This window comes from Olea europaea, chromosome 2, assembly GCF_002742605.1.
Source record: "Olea europaea var. sylvestris chromosome 2, O_europaea_v1, whole genome shotgun sequence".
NCBI classification, from domain to species: Eukaryota; Viridiplantae; Streptophyta; class Magnoliopsida; order Lamiales; family Oleaceae; genus Olea; species Olea europaea.
In genome coordinates, this window is record NC_036238.1 from 774,571 (window position 1) to 792,589 (window position 18,019).

Sequence of the window (18,019 nt, forward strand, 5' to 3'; positions counted from 1 at the left end):
CTAATGAGAAAATGTAGAGCGGCCAAAAGTTCTAAGTATATTAGTTTACAAAATCATTTTTATAAGGAGTATGACAATTTAATACAGCAGATGGAGTCAAATTAATCAAATAAAAAGCATTCATAACAGTTTCACCTCAAAAAGGCTTTGGGACACCGAAACTTAACATCATACAATACAATTTATTAAGTATAGTTCTATTAATCCTTTAACTACCCTATTTTGTTGGGGAGTGTAAGGAATAGTCTTATGCGTTATTATTTCATTTTCTTTGCACATTTTATCAAATTCAGTGTTACAAAACTCTACACTATTATCAGTTCTCAAAAACTTTATCATCTTACCAGTTTCTTTCTCAACTTCTTTTTTCCATTTATTAAAACTATGGAAAGTATCAAACTTTTCATTTAAAAGAAAAACCCACACTTTTTCTCTTGTAACCATCAATGATAGACAAGAAATACCTATTTTCACTCGAGGTAGGATTACTAGCAAGTCCCCACAAGTTTGAATGCATATATTCAAGCATAACTTTAGTTTTATGTACACTTATAGAGAAAGAAGTTTTATGATGCTTACCAAGCACACGATGACATCAGAAAAATAAATTAGACACACAATAGTAAATCTTGCATTCTTGTTTCATTTTTATATTGCCATACTATATCCCGTATTTAATTTTTTACCAGTGGTATCAGAGCGAGGTTCGATAAACTCAATTCGAGGTTTTTTGTGAGGGCAACTATGAAGTATGATATTCTAATGTTGGATCGCAACACTAGATTTTTGCTTTGGGAAGTAAAGATGCGAGCATAATAAGGAGCTATTAGTTGTTGAAAATCAGAAGGAAAAACAATAATAAACTTTAGTTGAAGCTAGTATTGCAAAAGATACCTACAATGATGGAGAACTTCTAGTGATTTCTGACAGCAATTTCAAACCTTACAAAAATTGAATTCTTGATACAACTTGCACTTGTCATATATGTTAATCGGGATTTGTTTTCAATATATGAAATAGTTTCCAAAGGTGGTATGGTGATAGAAATAATTCACCTTGTAGGATAGCTGGTATTGAAAGGGTCAAAATTAAGATATTAGGTGGGATTGTCAGGACACTTAAATGATATGAGACATGTTCCAGATTTGAAGAGAAATATTATCTCATTGAGTGCTCGTGATTTAAAAAGATATACAAACACTTGCGCATGTGAAGTCCTGAAGTTAGTAAAGGTACCTGTATTGTGTTGAAGGGACACAAAATGACCCAGTTATATGTCTATCTTGGTTACACAGAATCTTTGGATGTTAATCAGTAGAAATTCGAGACTTATGTGAATTTTGAGTTTGGTTAGTATCGTTGGAGTTTGATTTAAGGTCCATATTAAAAAATACATCTCAGTCACATTCAGAAGTTATGGGCAATGTCGCTTTGCCGCCACCACCTGTGGTGCCACAGTGTATAATTTCTAGAGACATGCCCAAGAGAGATATTAGGTCTCTACAGAGGTACAGTTAAGCTGATTTAGTTGTTTATGCTTAAATTTAATTAAAGGTGTTGAGTCTAGCAAATAATCTTATACAGAAGCAGTTAGTTTTGTTGATTCTATTACAGGGTATTTTTTGCCTTGTTTGGTAATTATTATTAAGTTTTTATGTATCTTGTTGCTCATGGGGATAATTCGAGCAACTTTGATGCCCAAGATAATTTTATTGTGCAGTGCTCACATTCAATTGATTTTCAGTTATTGAGTTTGTTCTAGCTAGGTTTAGTGGAAGAGGTGAAAAATTTTGTTATTGAAAATTTTTTTTGGTGGAAATTTTGTTGTTGAAGAGTTAAATTTTATTTCTTGCAATGGAACTTGTCTCTAGGTGGAGAATTTTTGAAATTTTATTCATTGCAGTAGAATTTATATCAAAGTAGAATTTATTAGAATTGGGATGTGACCCGAATTTTATTCGGAAGACTATTTGGGAATTTTATTTGAAATTTAGTTAGAAATTCTAGTTGAAATCTATTTGAGAATTTAAGTTGGAATTCAATTTGGGAATTTGGAATTTGTAGTGGACTAAAAGAAGGCTTAGACCTATTTGGTCCCCATTAAAATTATAATTCCCTTTTCTTCCTCTTCTTATCAATTGCACATTCTTCAATAAAATAATATTATACATAATCACATAACTTTGAAAAAAAAAATATTCCGACCATTAAAATTTCAAATAATGAAGGCCAAACAAGGGCTTAAAGGAGTCTAAGTTGTAATAGGAGAGGAAGAAATCGTGTAAGGAAAAGGAAACGACAAACTGGTGTTTGCTACGTACCTTGGTCTTGTTCAAGGGCTAGGAACATAAGCTTTAGTGTTCAATGTCCACAAGTCAAATGCTTGAGCGGGCCACCGTTTGATAGCCATGAGACCTCTACTCGAGCGGCAATCATAACTAGATTTAGAATCGTTCGCAATTGTAGATAGATTTTTGAATCCTATTTTATCTCAAGCACTCTATTATTATATAGACTTATTATAGTCGAACTCTACAACATCTTAGACCCTTCTTTGCATTACATTTATAAACCTCCAAAAAAATCGATCCTTACATTTTAATTTGTAGTCCTCCATTATTGCTATTAATAAATTCTTCTATTGTGTCTATAGTATATTTTTACCATGTAAATTTGTGTTCTTATTTGATTTTCCTATTGCCATACTATATCTCGTCTTTAATTCCTATAAAACGTGCTTACATGCTTATAACCGAGTTTCAAATAGTAGTACTTACTTGAAATCGCAAAATCGAAGTTGAATTACTTTGCTTTCAAATTTCCAAAATCTGCATTTTCTTGTACTCCAATGGTCATAATCCAGATCAAAATGGAAGAGGATTATTATCCACAATCTAAGTGCCATTTTTTATGAGATTTCATGCCAAAAATGTGGTTCTTGGGGCTTTCTGATTTTGGTGTGAATTTACATCCGAATTTCACACTATTTTTTATGCCATCATTTTTATCTCTCTTTTCCAAAACTACATCGAATTAAAAAAAAAAAAGGTTACGAGAAGTTATAGGTTTGAATTTTAAAATCAAACCACTCCCTCCAACCATTTTACTAACTTGTGGGTCGGGTCATCCCACATGGGCGACCTACGACCCGTATTTTCTAACATCTCCCATTCGCACATGATGGGTTAATCCGAACCACAAGTGACAACGAATGCTACACCTTAGATCCTTCTCAAGATTTATCTTACAAAGATTCAAACGGAAAATAAATGTGCAACCACAAGTATTATTAGAGTTCACGGTACTATAAACCTGTTAGGGAATATAGTAGTTTTTTTAGAGAAATATCACATCTCGCTATACCCCAAACTCATTTTCCAGCATTAATTCAAGTATTTTCTATCTCTCGAGTATTTATGAAACATACTTGAATCCCATATCGCATCATTATATTTACAATTGTGCTATATGCTCTAAATGGTTAAACACAGTTGTCCGGTTGGTGAATGCAAATATAAATATTGGTCAAAATAGTTTTCTTTTCATACTTGAATCCTTCGATTATAAATCAGCTGCTTTCCTAGACATGCCCCATCAAACCGAATCGATCATAGTCATTGACAACATGCTAAAGTAGCATCAATGAAATAAAACCTCAAGAAACAGTCAAAAGTCATAAGGGTATATATGAGGTTACATAAACCTCAAAGTCTCACACAATGAAGAAGTAGAGATCCATTCACTCATTTACCCAAGATTGGTCATAAAAGCTCACGTGGTATGAAACACGTGCTACGATATTTTCTCTCTTTCTTAGGGTGTACGTCATATTCTTTTTAAACCATTACAGATCCTAGTCCAGGCATTCCTCGATACCTAGCTTGACTTCTCCTTATATTCATTTCTCTAGGCATTCTCAAATCGAGAACTCGATCTGGCTGCTAAACGGGTTTATTGGATAGCAAAATCCATTTTGATTACTTGTTGGAATCTCATCTTGATACCTTATCAAGGCGACTAGATGTACACAATATGATCACTGTCAAGACGACATGATCATGTAGACAGCATGATCACTTTGTCTCATCTTAGCACATCTCAAAAACGTCTTAGGCGATTGCTTGTGTGAGTGAGCCAATCTCAACCTGTTCGACATACTTTATATGTTCATACAAATCATTTATCTTGTAATCCCAATATTAGATTATACATGAACTAAAATTGTTCATCTATGGGCACACAAAACTCAATCAAGAGTTTTTTGATACACTAAGTATCATATACTACGAAATTCTAGAGATTCTATATTACCAACAAATATATCTCTAGACTTCTTCAGAGTATGATGATTACATATCATCATTTACGTGGATATATCGCAAAGACATTTTTTTTGTTAATGTCTCTCACAGAAATACCATCAAGTGTTTGGTTCCATCTTAATACTTGAGATCTTAACATAAAAAATAATTGAGTAACTATCATGGATCTCATAGTCTCAACCAGTATCATTAAATGCTTAATGTTTCTATACCAAACAATTTCTTTAGCTCCAAGATATACATTATAATGTATGTTTTTTGCTACTCTATGTAGCAAGAGTGCAAAAGTCTAATAACTAATTGCGATCGACTAACTCTCATTTTTAGTCGATAATTGTATATCTATTTCAATCACAAGTTATTCATTTGACAGTGAAAGAGAATAACTAACAGCAGCCCCTTCAGGAATCATAATACATTTTCTAAAGATAATATTGATTCCCACTGACTAGATCCATTGCATGACTAATGTTAGGGCAAGTATACGTCATAGTATACTTTTATCTCCTAACTCTTAATCGTATTAGATATAGTTCTCTGAATATTTTTTGTGCACTTATGGAGTTTTTGGACATTTATGATCACATTTCGATATAGGGGTATCAATAGGGTAACAATTTCATATGAGCATTTATAGTATAAAACTCTTGTGATAGAACAAAAAGATACGAATAGTCTTCTTAGCACAAATCATACAAATTGCTAAACCCATGTCTCTTCTCTCAAAAATTGAGGACAACAATTTCAAAATGGTCTCTATACACTCCTTATCATGTTTAGCCAATCTAATGTCATCAATATCAAAATTAGAATTACAACCTACTATCAAACCTTTACACAAATATAGTAATTTTCGCCCATATGACGAAACTCTTATACGAGATTTAACCCTAATAAAAACTCAAGTACGACTGTCAAGATGACTGTATTATGCTGTGCATGTAACTATAAAGTTACAACAATAAAAAAGGCCTTTAACATGAAATCTAAAAGTCGATTCATGTTGATCTCTTTAATCATTTCTCCATTGAGAATAAAAATACAGTCTTTTGGGTCTATTTGATGTAACTCTAAATTTTATACATACTATCAAGGCTAGCATAGACGTACAGAAGCGGATCCCATCGTTATGAAAAAAATTTATCCAACTCAATATACTCACATTGAATATAACCTTTTTAAAAAACGAGCTTTATCTATTAGAAACTCATTAGTCTTCTACTCAACTTTCAAGAACCTGAATGTTCTCAATAAATACACAATGTCCGAATAGAACTTTTACCATATCTCAAATTAGGTTGAAATTCTATACTCCATATATATACTTCCATTACTTTTCTCAAAATTCCTCTTCTGATTTTCTGAATCAAGAATCATTGGCATTAAATAACTCTTAGATTCAACTTGGAACCAAGAATCATTAAAATTAGATAGTTCTTGGATGGTTCCCACTCAAATAGATAGCTCTCACTCAGAACAAAAAATTATTGATATTAAATGACTCTTAGCTTCCACTCGAAACCAAGTATCATTAAAATTAGATAGCTCTTAGATGGCTCCCACTCGGATAGATAGGTCCAACTCGGAAACAAATTACTCCCACTTAAATCAAAAGTTTGAATAATCTTTTATATATTCAAAATTGATTCATCAGTACATATAATATCAATTTCAATGATGTTCTCTAATCTTTTCTCTCTTACTGAAAAATATGTCAAATGTCATATTTTATGACTCGATATCCATCCAAAATTTCACTGAAATACCTTTTTTTTGGACTACCTTAATAGACTCATGTTCCTATACTCATTACCAAGAACATATATAGTCCATTAAGAGTCTATGATAACCCATGTTTGATTATTTAAGTGTCCAAAACTTATATATTCTGAAAGTTCCAACATTGAGGAACTCCTTTAATTGATATGTTGAGTTAGCCAACGCTCTTGCCAAAAGCAAATACGTACTACATAACTTGAACCTCATGAGTCATCATATTTAGCAATATTTTATTCTTTCAATCCAATACACCATATAATTATTGGATATTAAAAAATAGTCAATCCAATAAGAGTTGCTCTCATTACATAGATCATTGATATCTTGTGATAGAGATTTAGGCTATCAAACATTTCTTAAAATCTTCACTTTCATAATCTGATTTTCTACTCGACCTCATAAAAGTCTAAATCAATATAATATCTTCAACATAAGAAAATCGATCTCACAACTCAAGTGCATGAATCCATATATAAATGTAATGAAAAGTAAAGTTTCATCTCTATCTCTCTTAATCACGATCCACAAAAAAATTTGGATGGATTTATTCTATGGAAGTTCAGCTGTTATAGCTTTGAATGTTTTTCTCAACTCAAAACCTCAAACCATTGCACAAATATCCAGAACCATAATAAACATCACCATTGTGAGTACGAACAGAACTAACATGTACAAGTTCAAGTAAGAGACCACTTTTTGAAGAACAATAATTGAGTTCATATTTAGTGGAGTCTTTGATACTATCTCAATATCCACTTTGCAACACTAAGTTGCAATACCAGTCATATAAACATCTACTCCATCTTCACTATTTGTACATATCTATTTCATATCAAGTCAAAGACTTAACAATAGATTAAGATACTTCTTGATCTCATATGAAGTGAGTTTCTAACCCTTGAATCCATTATCTACACAATATAAGATCGAATATGTATAGTGTTGGGGCGTAAACAACACTAAGAGGAATATGGTCAAGTGTAATATTCTTTAGCCTAACCATTTTCGAGCTAAGAGATTCAAATTGAAGCACTTGAACCTTTATAACATTGATCCTCTACCAAAACCACTTTCATTCACTTATTATTTGAAGTTCTTCTTAGCCCCCTTTTCAATCTCAGCATCTGTCCCGCATTTGCTCTAGCTCATTTAATGCTTAAAATTCAAAATCTTATGCAAACTAAAATATTGCTACACAAGCATGTCCTCGAGACTTTGCAATATTAAGGCGGACGTCATTTAACCCACATAGCGGATAGTGCCAATAGAGAAAATTGACACTTCAATTTGTAAGTCCCAATGACTTTCAAAATTCCATATATTGAGAAAAGACTAGTTTGAACTTACTACTCATCTAAAATTAATGTGACCAAAGAAAATGTTAACACTATGCTAACCACCAATTAAGTCACATTCGAGAAAAAGATCATTTCTAACAAAACTTAACAATTTAAATGCTTGAGTAATAAAATTCACATTTTTCCCGTAATCGACAAAGTTCAATTCTAATCTTTATTCTCTAGAGTAATATGTCATACATAAGGTCTTCTATTAGGTGGTTGGTGCTCTCTAAAGTATCATATTCTTCTAGTACATTTAAAATCTTATCATGCCAAATGTTATCGCATTTAGCTTATCACCTTTATTAAGGTTAATAATATAGATTTTGATGTCATGATCTATCAGATTTTTAGAGATGTTTTATTCTCAATCAATGCCCATTTATGCACATATTTAATTTTGCATTAACGCAAATTAACGTATATGATAATTCAACGTTAGGCATAGAGTCGAAAGTTCAATATGTTCCTAATCATCGTATGCAATTCTATTGTTTCACTATCATAAACTTAATTTCATAATACAAAATTTCACGAGTTTTAAGTGAGAATTGCATTAATTCTTTCACTTCAAAACTCCCACTCAGTTGGTGAATCAAATAGTCTTAGTGAGATTTTTTCTAAATCTTCCAATCATCGAACTATCACTCAACTGACGATCAATAAGTCTAAGTAAGAATCTCACTAATTCTACTGACCTTAGCATTTATTACAATATACGAGTCAATGGACGTCATGTATTTCCATAAATATACACATTTATCCAATAATGTAATTTCATAATGCAACATATATCATGATTGTCAATCACGCTTTAATATCTGTTGCAACACAATCCCAACAAATGGAAAGTGACATTGAAATTTTCATATTCTGTTTATCACTAAAAAATGTCCTCAAAAATATTCACGTATTCCACTAGATTATGTTTTAGGTCCATTTATTTTTAATTATAGTAAGCATGTAACTTTTTAACAAGTTTCATAATCCTATTTCTCTAGCATTCCCTCCAAGGATGCTATATGTGTGCATAGATCCAATAATATATAATTAAAAACAAAATTTGAAACAAGTCATAGTGGATCACATTATCTAATCAAGAACCACCCAACTCATGAACGTATATAAAATGTGGTGTTTCAAATATTTTCAAAATATTTTTCATTTCAAATAAAATGAAACACTTAAAAAAAAAAATCACACTAGGCAAATACCACTTAACAAATATTCTTAATCTTTATACAAAAAATCAAGAACTTAATTGAGTCCAAAATTTTTTTTTTGGTTATCTAAAAATTAATTTTAATTGCACACAAAAATCAAGAACATTTGAAGGATCAATTTGTTTTCAGAATTGAAGTCGGGTCTCGCATGCATCCTCATATGCATGACCAATTTATAATCTTTTAAATTGAATTTCGAATAATCAACTTCCGAAAGAAAATAATTTTTGGGACCAATATACAACTTTTCAAATTGGTATTGGAATAAAAACATCCAAAAATAGTTTTGGGACCAACATGCAATTTTTCAAATTTCATTTGAAAACATTCAAAAGTGTGTGGACTAGCATGCAATTTCTCAAATTGCATTTGGAATAATTAACATTCAAAAGTGTGGGGGACTAACATGCAATTTTCCTAATTGCATTTGGAAATATTTAAAAGTCTGGAGACGAACATGAAATTTCTCAAATTGCATCTACAATAATTGAGGGACAAACATGCAATTTTCAAAATTTGAATCCCACTCTACTGTAGCAGTTTCCTTTTTTTCCCCTCCAGTTACTGTTCATCATCTTCAGGAAAAAAAAAGAATTTTCAGATTTCTACCAAAATTTCAGAGGGCCATAATTCTTCAATTCAAGGCCAAATTTTATGTTCTTTATATCGTTGAAAAGGTCTCAAGAAGATCTTCCAGTATATAAAATGGGCAACATGGAACTTAACGTACAAGAAAATATCATGCGATGAAGTTTTGATTTTTTCAAATAAGGTTCGATTTTCCTCCCAAAATACAAAGCCAAATAATATGAAACTTTTTAGATATGTTCTCCACAATATCATGAACATACAGTATAAATTTTATGAATTAATATGAAGTACATGAAAAGATGCCATTAACGATATTCAAGCTTCAAAAGAAAATCGAAATTCATGCATTTTAATCATTCTAGGACATGTTCAGCATGTGTTTAAGCATTAAAGCAACCTACTTAGGCTCTGATATCAATATAAAACGTGCTTGCATGCTTATAATCGAGTTCTAAGTAATGATACTTATTTGAAATCGCAAAAGCGATGTTGAATTACTTTGCTTTCAAATCTCCAAAATCTGCATTTTTCTTGTACTCCAATGGTCCCAATCCTGATCACAATGAAAGGGAATTATTATCTACAATCTAAGTGCCATTTTTTATGAGATTTCATGCCAAAATGTGGTTCTTGGGGCTTTCTAATTTTGGTGTGAATTTACATCCGAATTTTCTCACTATTTTTTTATGCCATCATTTTTATCTCTCTTCCATAACTACATCAATGGAAGTTATGTAGGAGTTAAAAAGAAGGTTATGAGAATTCAAACCACTCCCTCCAACCATTTTACTTATGGGTCGGGTCATTCAACTGCTAAGGGATATAATCCCACATCAAATAAAGATGAAAATATAGACCATCTTATAAGGTCTTAGGTTACTCCTCTTAACAACGTTGACCTTATTAAGATGGACACCAAGCCTTAACATGGTATCAGAGCCACCCCGTGAATTTCAAGATTGGTCTACTAAAATGAGCCACTATTTTGAGGGAGCATGTTAAGGAATGTATTATCCCACATCGATTTAATATCGAAATAAATACAAGTTTATAAAGATCTCGAGATTCTCTATTTAATAAGTTTGACCTTATTAAGATGGACCCCGAGTTTTAATATGGTATCAGAGCCAATTAAACTCTAACGATTGATTCGATCCGATTAAAACTCAAAAAATGAGCATACGAATTTTCAAGATTGGTCTGCTCAAACGAGACACAATCTTGTGGGGGCATGTTAAGGGATATAATCCCACATCGAATAAAGATGAAAATATAGACCAATTTATAAGGTTTTGGGCTACTCCTCTTAATAAGGTTGACCTTGTTAAGATGGACCCCAAGTCTTAACACCCACACGGGCGACCCACGACCCGTATTTTCTGACAATACCTAACAAGGGAACATATCTTGGAAATGGTGAGAATACCAACAAGAAAATATCAGATGCTTTAATAGGTATTTGTCCAACTCGCCAAGCTCAAATTGATTAAGACATGATGGACTTGGACAAGACAGAGAAGAAGGGTGAACTTGGGGTGAATGCAATTGTAGCAATCTCAATTGCCACTTGCAAAGCGGGAGAAGCTGAAAACGTTCCACTCTACAAGCACATTGCTGACCTAGAAGGCAAACCAATTTTAATTTTCCTGTCCCTTCTTTCACTCTCATCAATGGTGGAAAATGTGCTGGCAACAGTCTGGGAATTCAGGAAATTATGATTCTCCCTGTTCGAGCCAGAATATTTGAGGAGGCATTGCAAATTGGTGCTAAAACTTATCACCAATTTAAAGGCTGTAATTACAGGAAAATATGGTGCACATGGATGTAATGTTGGGGAAGATGGTGGTTATGCTCCAAATATTTGCAGCGTCAAAGAAGGCTTGGATCTTGTAAAGGAGGCCATTGGCAGAATAGGCTCTAATGACAAAATAAAGATAGCAATTAATGTTGCTGCTACTAAGTTTTGCATAGTTCTCAAATGGTGCAACCCAGGCCTGCCTTTTGGCTATAATTACAAAACTATTGCTAGTTGGACTTCCACGTTGAGAACAAGGTGAAATTTGAGGGTGGAGTATCGATAGGCCACCATCCAGTTGAAATACACCAGACGCAAGAAAACAAGAAGGGCAGAAGAGGAAAACAACCTGCCAAGCCACAGCTATAAATGGAAGCAGAATAGGGGGATGAGGCATGCAGAAAATTAGAAGGAACTAGTGGAGACAATTGGCCTCTCGAATGCCAAATACTTTTATTTTCTTTTCATTATTGCTATTAGCACAATTACATTGATTTACAGATTGTGTTTACTGTTTCCATTTACTCATTACATAAATATTTGTTCTCACTCTTCAATTCAATATAGAGTTATACTTTACAATCAACATCTCCAGCCCATACCCTTCCATTACAAGAGTGTTGCCTAACAATTCTACTGATCAACAGCAGCAGCAGCAACCAAATCCAGCAGAAGCTCTACAGCAACATCAGAACTTCAGCAGCTCCACCGGATCAGCAGCAACAGGAACTTCAGAAACAATAGCAGGATCTTAACATAAAGCTCTAACCAAATAAATATAAGCTAAGATTTGTAATGCTATTTAAATATATGAAATGTTGATTGACATGCCTTCGTAAGAGGTGTGGTTTAGCCTCCTCTTGCTCTGGCACTTGTTGTGGAGTTTCTTCCCTTTTAGCCAACAGATTCTCCGCCTATAACAGTTTCATAGAGAGGCAGTTAATATCTCGCTCAATTTGAAAGTATACATATAATCATTTCATGTTAATCTGAAAACAATGTACCAAGTTCCTAAATTGGAGATTGTAAAAGGTCTGAATGTATCTCTTCTTTGCTTCCTTCTTATGCAACTGTCTCCAGAAGCTGTATATGCACCCCATATTCAAAACCTTATTTGCATAGATCTTCCACGTATAGCTGAAATACAATTGGATACAGATTTAAAAATGTCCATGTTAATTCATAGAAAAGATACGAGTCATCTGACTATTTGAAGTTACCATTCATTTATACGCTTTAGTCCCTGGTAAGAAATTCTATTCCAATATTCAGGATCCTCCTTGCACTTCTGGAAAAATTTAGCAATCTTGTTGCTTGACTCGTCTCCATTGTAGGGATTGATATGAAAACCCGAAACCCCATCAATGATAATCTCAGCCGGGCCTCCTTGATTAGTTGCAAAAGTTGGTAACCCACAATTCATTGCCTCAATTACTGTAAGACCAAATGCTTCATATAAAGCAGGCTGCACAAATGCTCCCTTTGTATCAGCAATGGAACGGTAGAGTTCACCATTTCTTTTCCTGTCAGTTTGGGCCGCTATCCATCTTATCTGTCCCTTGAGTTTATATTTTTCAATTAAAGTGTGCATCTTTCTTATTTCCGATGATTCTTCTCTGTCTTTGGATTTTGAGGGATCAAAGAAAGCACCAACAATAACAAGATTAACCAAGTTTCTGAGGCCCTTGTTCTTCCCGTACCACTCTGTTAGCCCTGTAATGTTCTTCACTATATCAAGCCTTGCCATGGAGAAAATTATTGGTTTGCTTCTGTCTTCTAGATATCCACTGTTCGTGGTAAAAATCCCAAATCAATACTGAATTATTTCAGCAAATGTGCGCTTAAATTTAAATATTTGTTCACTTACATGTGCTCGTCATTATCAACTTTGCTAAAAAGAAGTTCTTCTATGGCTCGCTGAAATTCCGTAAATCGCTTTTGCTTTTCAGTGGGAAGGAAGTAGACGGTTTGGTCTGCCCCGGGAGAAGCAATGTTGAATTTAGGATCAAATACATTGATCCCTGAAACAACTCTGTACAACCCCGGAAGCGTAAATGCAGTATGGCTTTCATACTGCCCTGGCCTATCTTTGCTGCAAGCATGATATATTTAACACATAATAAGCTACATTCATAGACCAACTATGTATTTGAACTTTCCTGGTTTTTATTAGTTGAGATTTCTAGATTTCACACTCAATAAATTAAGATGTTTGTCCGAAAGTAATGGAAATCCTCTCGGTTACTGCAAATAGTGTTGAAAATATACCTTCCAGCAATTTCTTGATATGTGCTTGTGATGATGAAATCAGCAGTATTCATCGCAATCAAATCAGCTGTAAACTGGCATGAAAAGTGATACTTGGTGTCAAAGTCTTTCAATTTGATGTCTGAATCTTCGTACTTCGTCTTCTCTAAAGCATGTGCAATTGTTCCCTAGTCGAAAATACAGTTGGTCAGCCAAGACTCTTTGCAATTTAAAAAGTTCATAAACCGAACCATAAAAACTTGATTAACATAAGCACCAGGGTCGTGTCAAGTTTACTAGCCATGAGTGCCGCCACCAAATTCCCGTCAGTATAATTTCCAATTATTAAATCCGGTTTTCCTTCCATTACTTCAATGATTTTGGCAGTTGCATCCTGTGGAATTAAAACCAGCAAAGCTGAGGAAAACAAATTTCTGCCATATAACACCAGAATCTCACTTATCATTTAGCACGTACCTGAGTGAACGTTTCAAGGTAAGGATAGACGTCAAATCGAGAAATCCATTGGTTAAGTATTCCATTTTCAGTCCTAAATGGCACTCTAAGGATTTGGGAGTGTTTTGTATTGAGGACATGTTCTAGTTCCTGATTGCACTTGGTCCCTTTAGCATCAGGGATGAGTCGAGTGACCTATGTAATGAAGAACAGTACATCGTTATATTTCACCTCTGGTTTTAGATAGATCACAAATATAATTTCGAATGTGCTACTAACCACAAGAATATGAGGCTTCACATTAAGACCTTGCTGCTTTATTCTTAAAAGTAATTCTTCTTCCAAAGCAACAACTTGATCCAAAACATAGACTACCTGTCAAAATAAAATAAAGGAGACTTCAGCATTTGGCTATGCATCTTCTTTCGGTAGGTAGTTATTTTTCTCATCAAAGGATCGGAATATGTGTACCTGCCCACCGGTATCTGGCAAGCCAAGAACATCTGCCTGGCCAAAATATCCATGGACAGAAAATAATACAACATTGAATATAATTGGAAGCCTGCTAAAAAACTTCTCGATATTTAATGGATCTGGCGCCTGGAGTATCTCTGAAAGTGATCGCATTGTCTCCTGAACTCTTTCAGCAATATCCCCCCATCCCTTCTCAAAGCCCCACTCTTTTAACCTGCAGATGATATATCATACGTCAATTTCTTTAGTCGGTTCATAGATGCAGGAAATTTGAAGGAAAGGCAGATCGACCTCATTTCAAAGCCCTTGTAAGGTGTATCTTTTGGTAGTGAAGATAGTGCTGCGTCGGCCACTATGAGGGCCCCCTGAAGCTTTGGGACTGTGTTGAGGGTCTCATTGATCATTAATTTCTGCATATACAGGAAAAAACGATGGCTTAGAACTTGATTTCTACCATTTATCTGGACTTTTTAAGATATATATAAATCTTTTTTATACATCTCCTTGATGATTTAGTGATAGTAAGTAATCCACAAGAGATTGTGTGCTCTCCATGACATTATTCATCTTCGAAGAAAGAAACTTTGAGATGTAATTGACTCCATTTCCAATTGAAGAAGATAGAGTCAGGTGAGGCATAGAGAAGTCCATTGCCCCAAAATCAATTTCCAGTGCATTTTCATCTTTCGCCCTGCAATTTAATTGTATATTAACTCATTTCATGACAAAACATTTAGGCATACATGCCATTTTCATATACCAAATTTTTTTTCCCAATTATTATTTTAATACAAGAAAAAGAAAAAATAAAACACAAGCAGGATGTAATTTATATACCAGTTCTCATCCACTATCATTTCTTTGTACTTCAGGTACTCCGTTGCAGTGATCCCTTCTACAGATAGATCATTTGCATTTACTTTAACATACTCCCAAAATCCAGGAGAGGGTCTAATGGCAAAAGCAACATATGGAGGTACAACTGCAGCTTCCTACAAAATTTTAGAATAAAAAAACTTATCATTAATATGAAACAATAAAGAAAATTCCAGCAAATTATAATGGCTCTAATTGTATCCCATATTGCACGTGGGAGGCGTGCAAGCCAGTTTTAAGACGAGTTCAATCCACACTGTTTGTTACATTTGATATCAGAGCAAGTACCCATCTTAAGCGACCCTTATCACAGACCGGACAAGGTGAAGATGGCTATTTCTAGTAAAAGTCTGGTTCTATAAAGTCACCATGAAACAACTGACAGCCATCTACTGGTAGGTTTATAAGCCTATTTTAAGGTTGAGTTCTATCAAAACTGTTGTTACGTAAATGAACAAAAAAAGGCTGGAAATTATACCTGAGTTGTGCACAAAATATACCCGAACAACCCTTCAAGTAACTGAGTCCTCTCTACCTTATCGTCTATAACTTGCTCCATTTCACCCATTAAATGTAGACGTTTCATCAACCTCCTCCCTTTCTCTGTATATTTTGCAAAACACCTCTTCATGTGATACCGGCTTTGTCTCAATGCCTCCGGCATGCTATCTGCAATGGTTTCTGAGCGTTTCAAGGCGGGTGCAGTAGAAGCCATTTGGAATTTTGGGTTTGAGATTTAGAGAAGAAATTGGGAATTTGATGACCCATTTCAGCATTTTCTGGGTATTTATAAATGAACGGTGCCAGCATTTTTTAGTGCATGAGAAGCAGTTCAGGCTTGAAATTGAACCGAACAAGGCAGAGAAGAGGTTTCGGAGAAGGATAAAGAACATTCTTTGTAATTAGGAGGTAGAAAAAGAAAAGAATTTTAGATTCCTAAAGGTGGTAAAGGAATATATAGACAATAAGATCGCGTGCTATCAAAACCTTCACATTACAAATCGGAGGTATAATGAAGAAAGTGATGAAAGTTGAGCATTAAAGACAAATCATTTCAGACAAAAAACTTCAAAAGTCAAATGTTGAAGGAAGATATTAGACTAGACGTTTGTATTCACTTGTAAAAGTAGAAGCACTTCGATTGTTAACACTAAACAATGAAGGCTCAAAATTCATTTTTATGTGCAAAAAATTATTTTGATCATCAATTGCGAAAAATTATCTTTTATCCAAAGCAAAAATTAATTTTCAAAATTATAATTGAACTGAGATCATATTTTAAAAAACATCATTACATTATTCACATCGGACCAAGCAAAGTCAAAATAGAATAATCTTATGAGATGGAAATGTCTTGACAAAGTAGTGAAAGTTCGGATCCGGACATCTGGATCATATAACTGTCACTTTTTTGACCGTTATGATGTCTGGTACACAACGGCTACTATCGTACCTTTGGTATACAACAATTAGTATCATATGTTTGGACATGCAAGCGAGGGTCCGGTTCCACATATTTTTTGCTCATTGAATTCTATAAATACACTCTTTTTTTTTTTTATTCATTGTAAGAGTTTTTGATATCATTAAAGTGGGATATTCTTGAGCAAAATCACATTAGTCTTGCACTTTATTCATCATCGAATCATTTTTATTGTGAAAATATTTTTTTAATCAAAGTCTTCATTCATCTTTATCATCAAAGTTTTTTCATCTAACACTTGAGCATTTATTTATCACTATTTATTGAAGTTTTGACCTCTTCCTCTCTTAGTAATTAATTTGATTATTTCATTTATTAAAAGGGGAGGTTCAAATTGTAGATCATTTCACTTTAAATTGGTGGGTCATATTGAGGTTCCGTGAAACTAAATATTATATAAGATCTGTGCTCTTTGTTTGTAAGTCATCAAAAGTGTTGGATTGCTCCATAAGTCAATCAAATATAGTGAAACGAACTTACTTACGATAGAGAGACAAAGGATGAGATAATCAATCTGCATCGAACCTCTACAATTACATCGTTTGCACATTATCTTTCCATTTTACTTATTGCTTTCATATTTGTACACTTTTTTTATTGATATATTCATTTCAAACTTGTTTAATTTTGAAGTAATTTGTCGAAAAAGTTTCGAAAACGGTTTCACCCCCTTCTTAGTTAGCTAATCTTGGGCTTTCAGTTGGTATCAAAGCGATGTGTACATTTTTGTAAAGATTTCACAATCTTGAGTAATGGTTAACCACAATCTTTAAAATATTGAGGGGCATTATACACACTGTCATTTCTTCTTTGATGGGACACGATATAATTATTGAAAAACTAGGATGATTATTTATGTTCAATCCATATATTACAATATTTGGAAAGTTATTATTTGGGAAATTATTGTATATGGTTCTTAAGTGACTACATAGATTATTAAGATTGATTGCAAACCTGATCAAACCATTTCAAAAAATGTAGAGACAAGTGTGATGAAGATGATAAAAGAAAAATATCTTTAAATATTAGAGTAAAAAATCTACTTTACTGTGTCTTAGATAAAAGTGAATTTAATTGTATTAGCATATGTGATTTCCCATATGATATTGGACATGCATTAGAAGTCATTCATGTCGGTACTAGCAAATGGAAGAACCAAACGAGCCTTTTTTTTTTTTTGTATAATTTCTCGCTTCACCGATATTTTCAATGTTCCCAAATGCTTTGATTGAAAATTTACTAACGAACTTGTAAGTTACATGCTTAGGTCTCTCTCGGGAGATTGGAGCTCGCTAAAGGTGTTGATAGAAAATACCAAAGAAGTCAATACTGATCCTTTGGAAGAGCTCTATGGAACCTTGATGACTTATGAGCTAAAAAATAGCGAGATAAATGAGAAAACAAGGAGAGGAAAAGAAGAAACAAATGAG

The 18,019-nt window shown here is 33.5% G+C and overlaps 1 protein-coding gene across 1 annotated transcript; it reads right to left on the bottom strand.

The window, feature by feature from the left end:
- Positions 1-11,469: 11,469 nt before the first annotated feature.
- Positions 11,470-15,872, bottom strand: LOC111408336 (sucrose synthase 7-like). Its single transcript, XM_023038108.1, has 14 exons — positions 15,582-15,872; positions 15,065-15,219; positions 14,726-14,918; positions 14,519-14,637; positions 14,225-14,441; positions 14,033-14,128; positions 13,775-13,948; positions 13,575-13,691; positions 13,319-13,485; positions 12,918-13,142; positions 12,271-12,837; positions 12,055-12,187; positions 11,882-11,964; positions 11,470-11,779 (listed from the first exon to the last, which is right to left on the bottom strand). Exons 1-14 carry the CDS (start codon positions 15,816-15,818, stop codon positions 11,764-11,766), a joined length of 2,499 nt encoding a protein of 832 aa, XP_022893876.1. The 5' UTR covers positions 15,819-15,872; the 3' UTR covers positions 11,470-11,763.
- Positions 15,873-18,019: the final 2,147 nt, after the last annotated feature.

Bases quoted from the DNA above. Each gene is read 5' to 3' on its own strand.
- LOC111408336 (XM_023038108.1), bottom strand. From the start codon at position 15,818: ATGGCTTCTACTGCACCCGCCTTGAAACGCTCAGAAACCATTGCAGAT. The intron at 15,220-15,581 runs GTATAATTTCCA...AAAATTTTGTAG, and splicing joins ATATTTTGTGCACAACTCAG to GAAGCTGCAGTTGTACCTCC. The intron at 13,949-14,032 runs GTTAGTAGCACA...TTCATTACATAG, and splicing joins TGAAGCCTCATATTCTTGTG to GTCACTCGACTCATCCCTGA.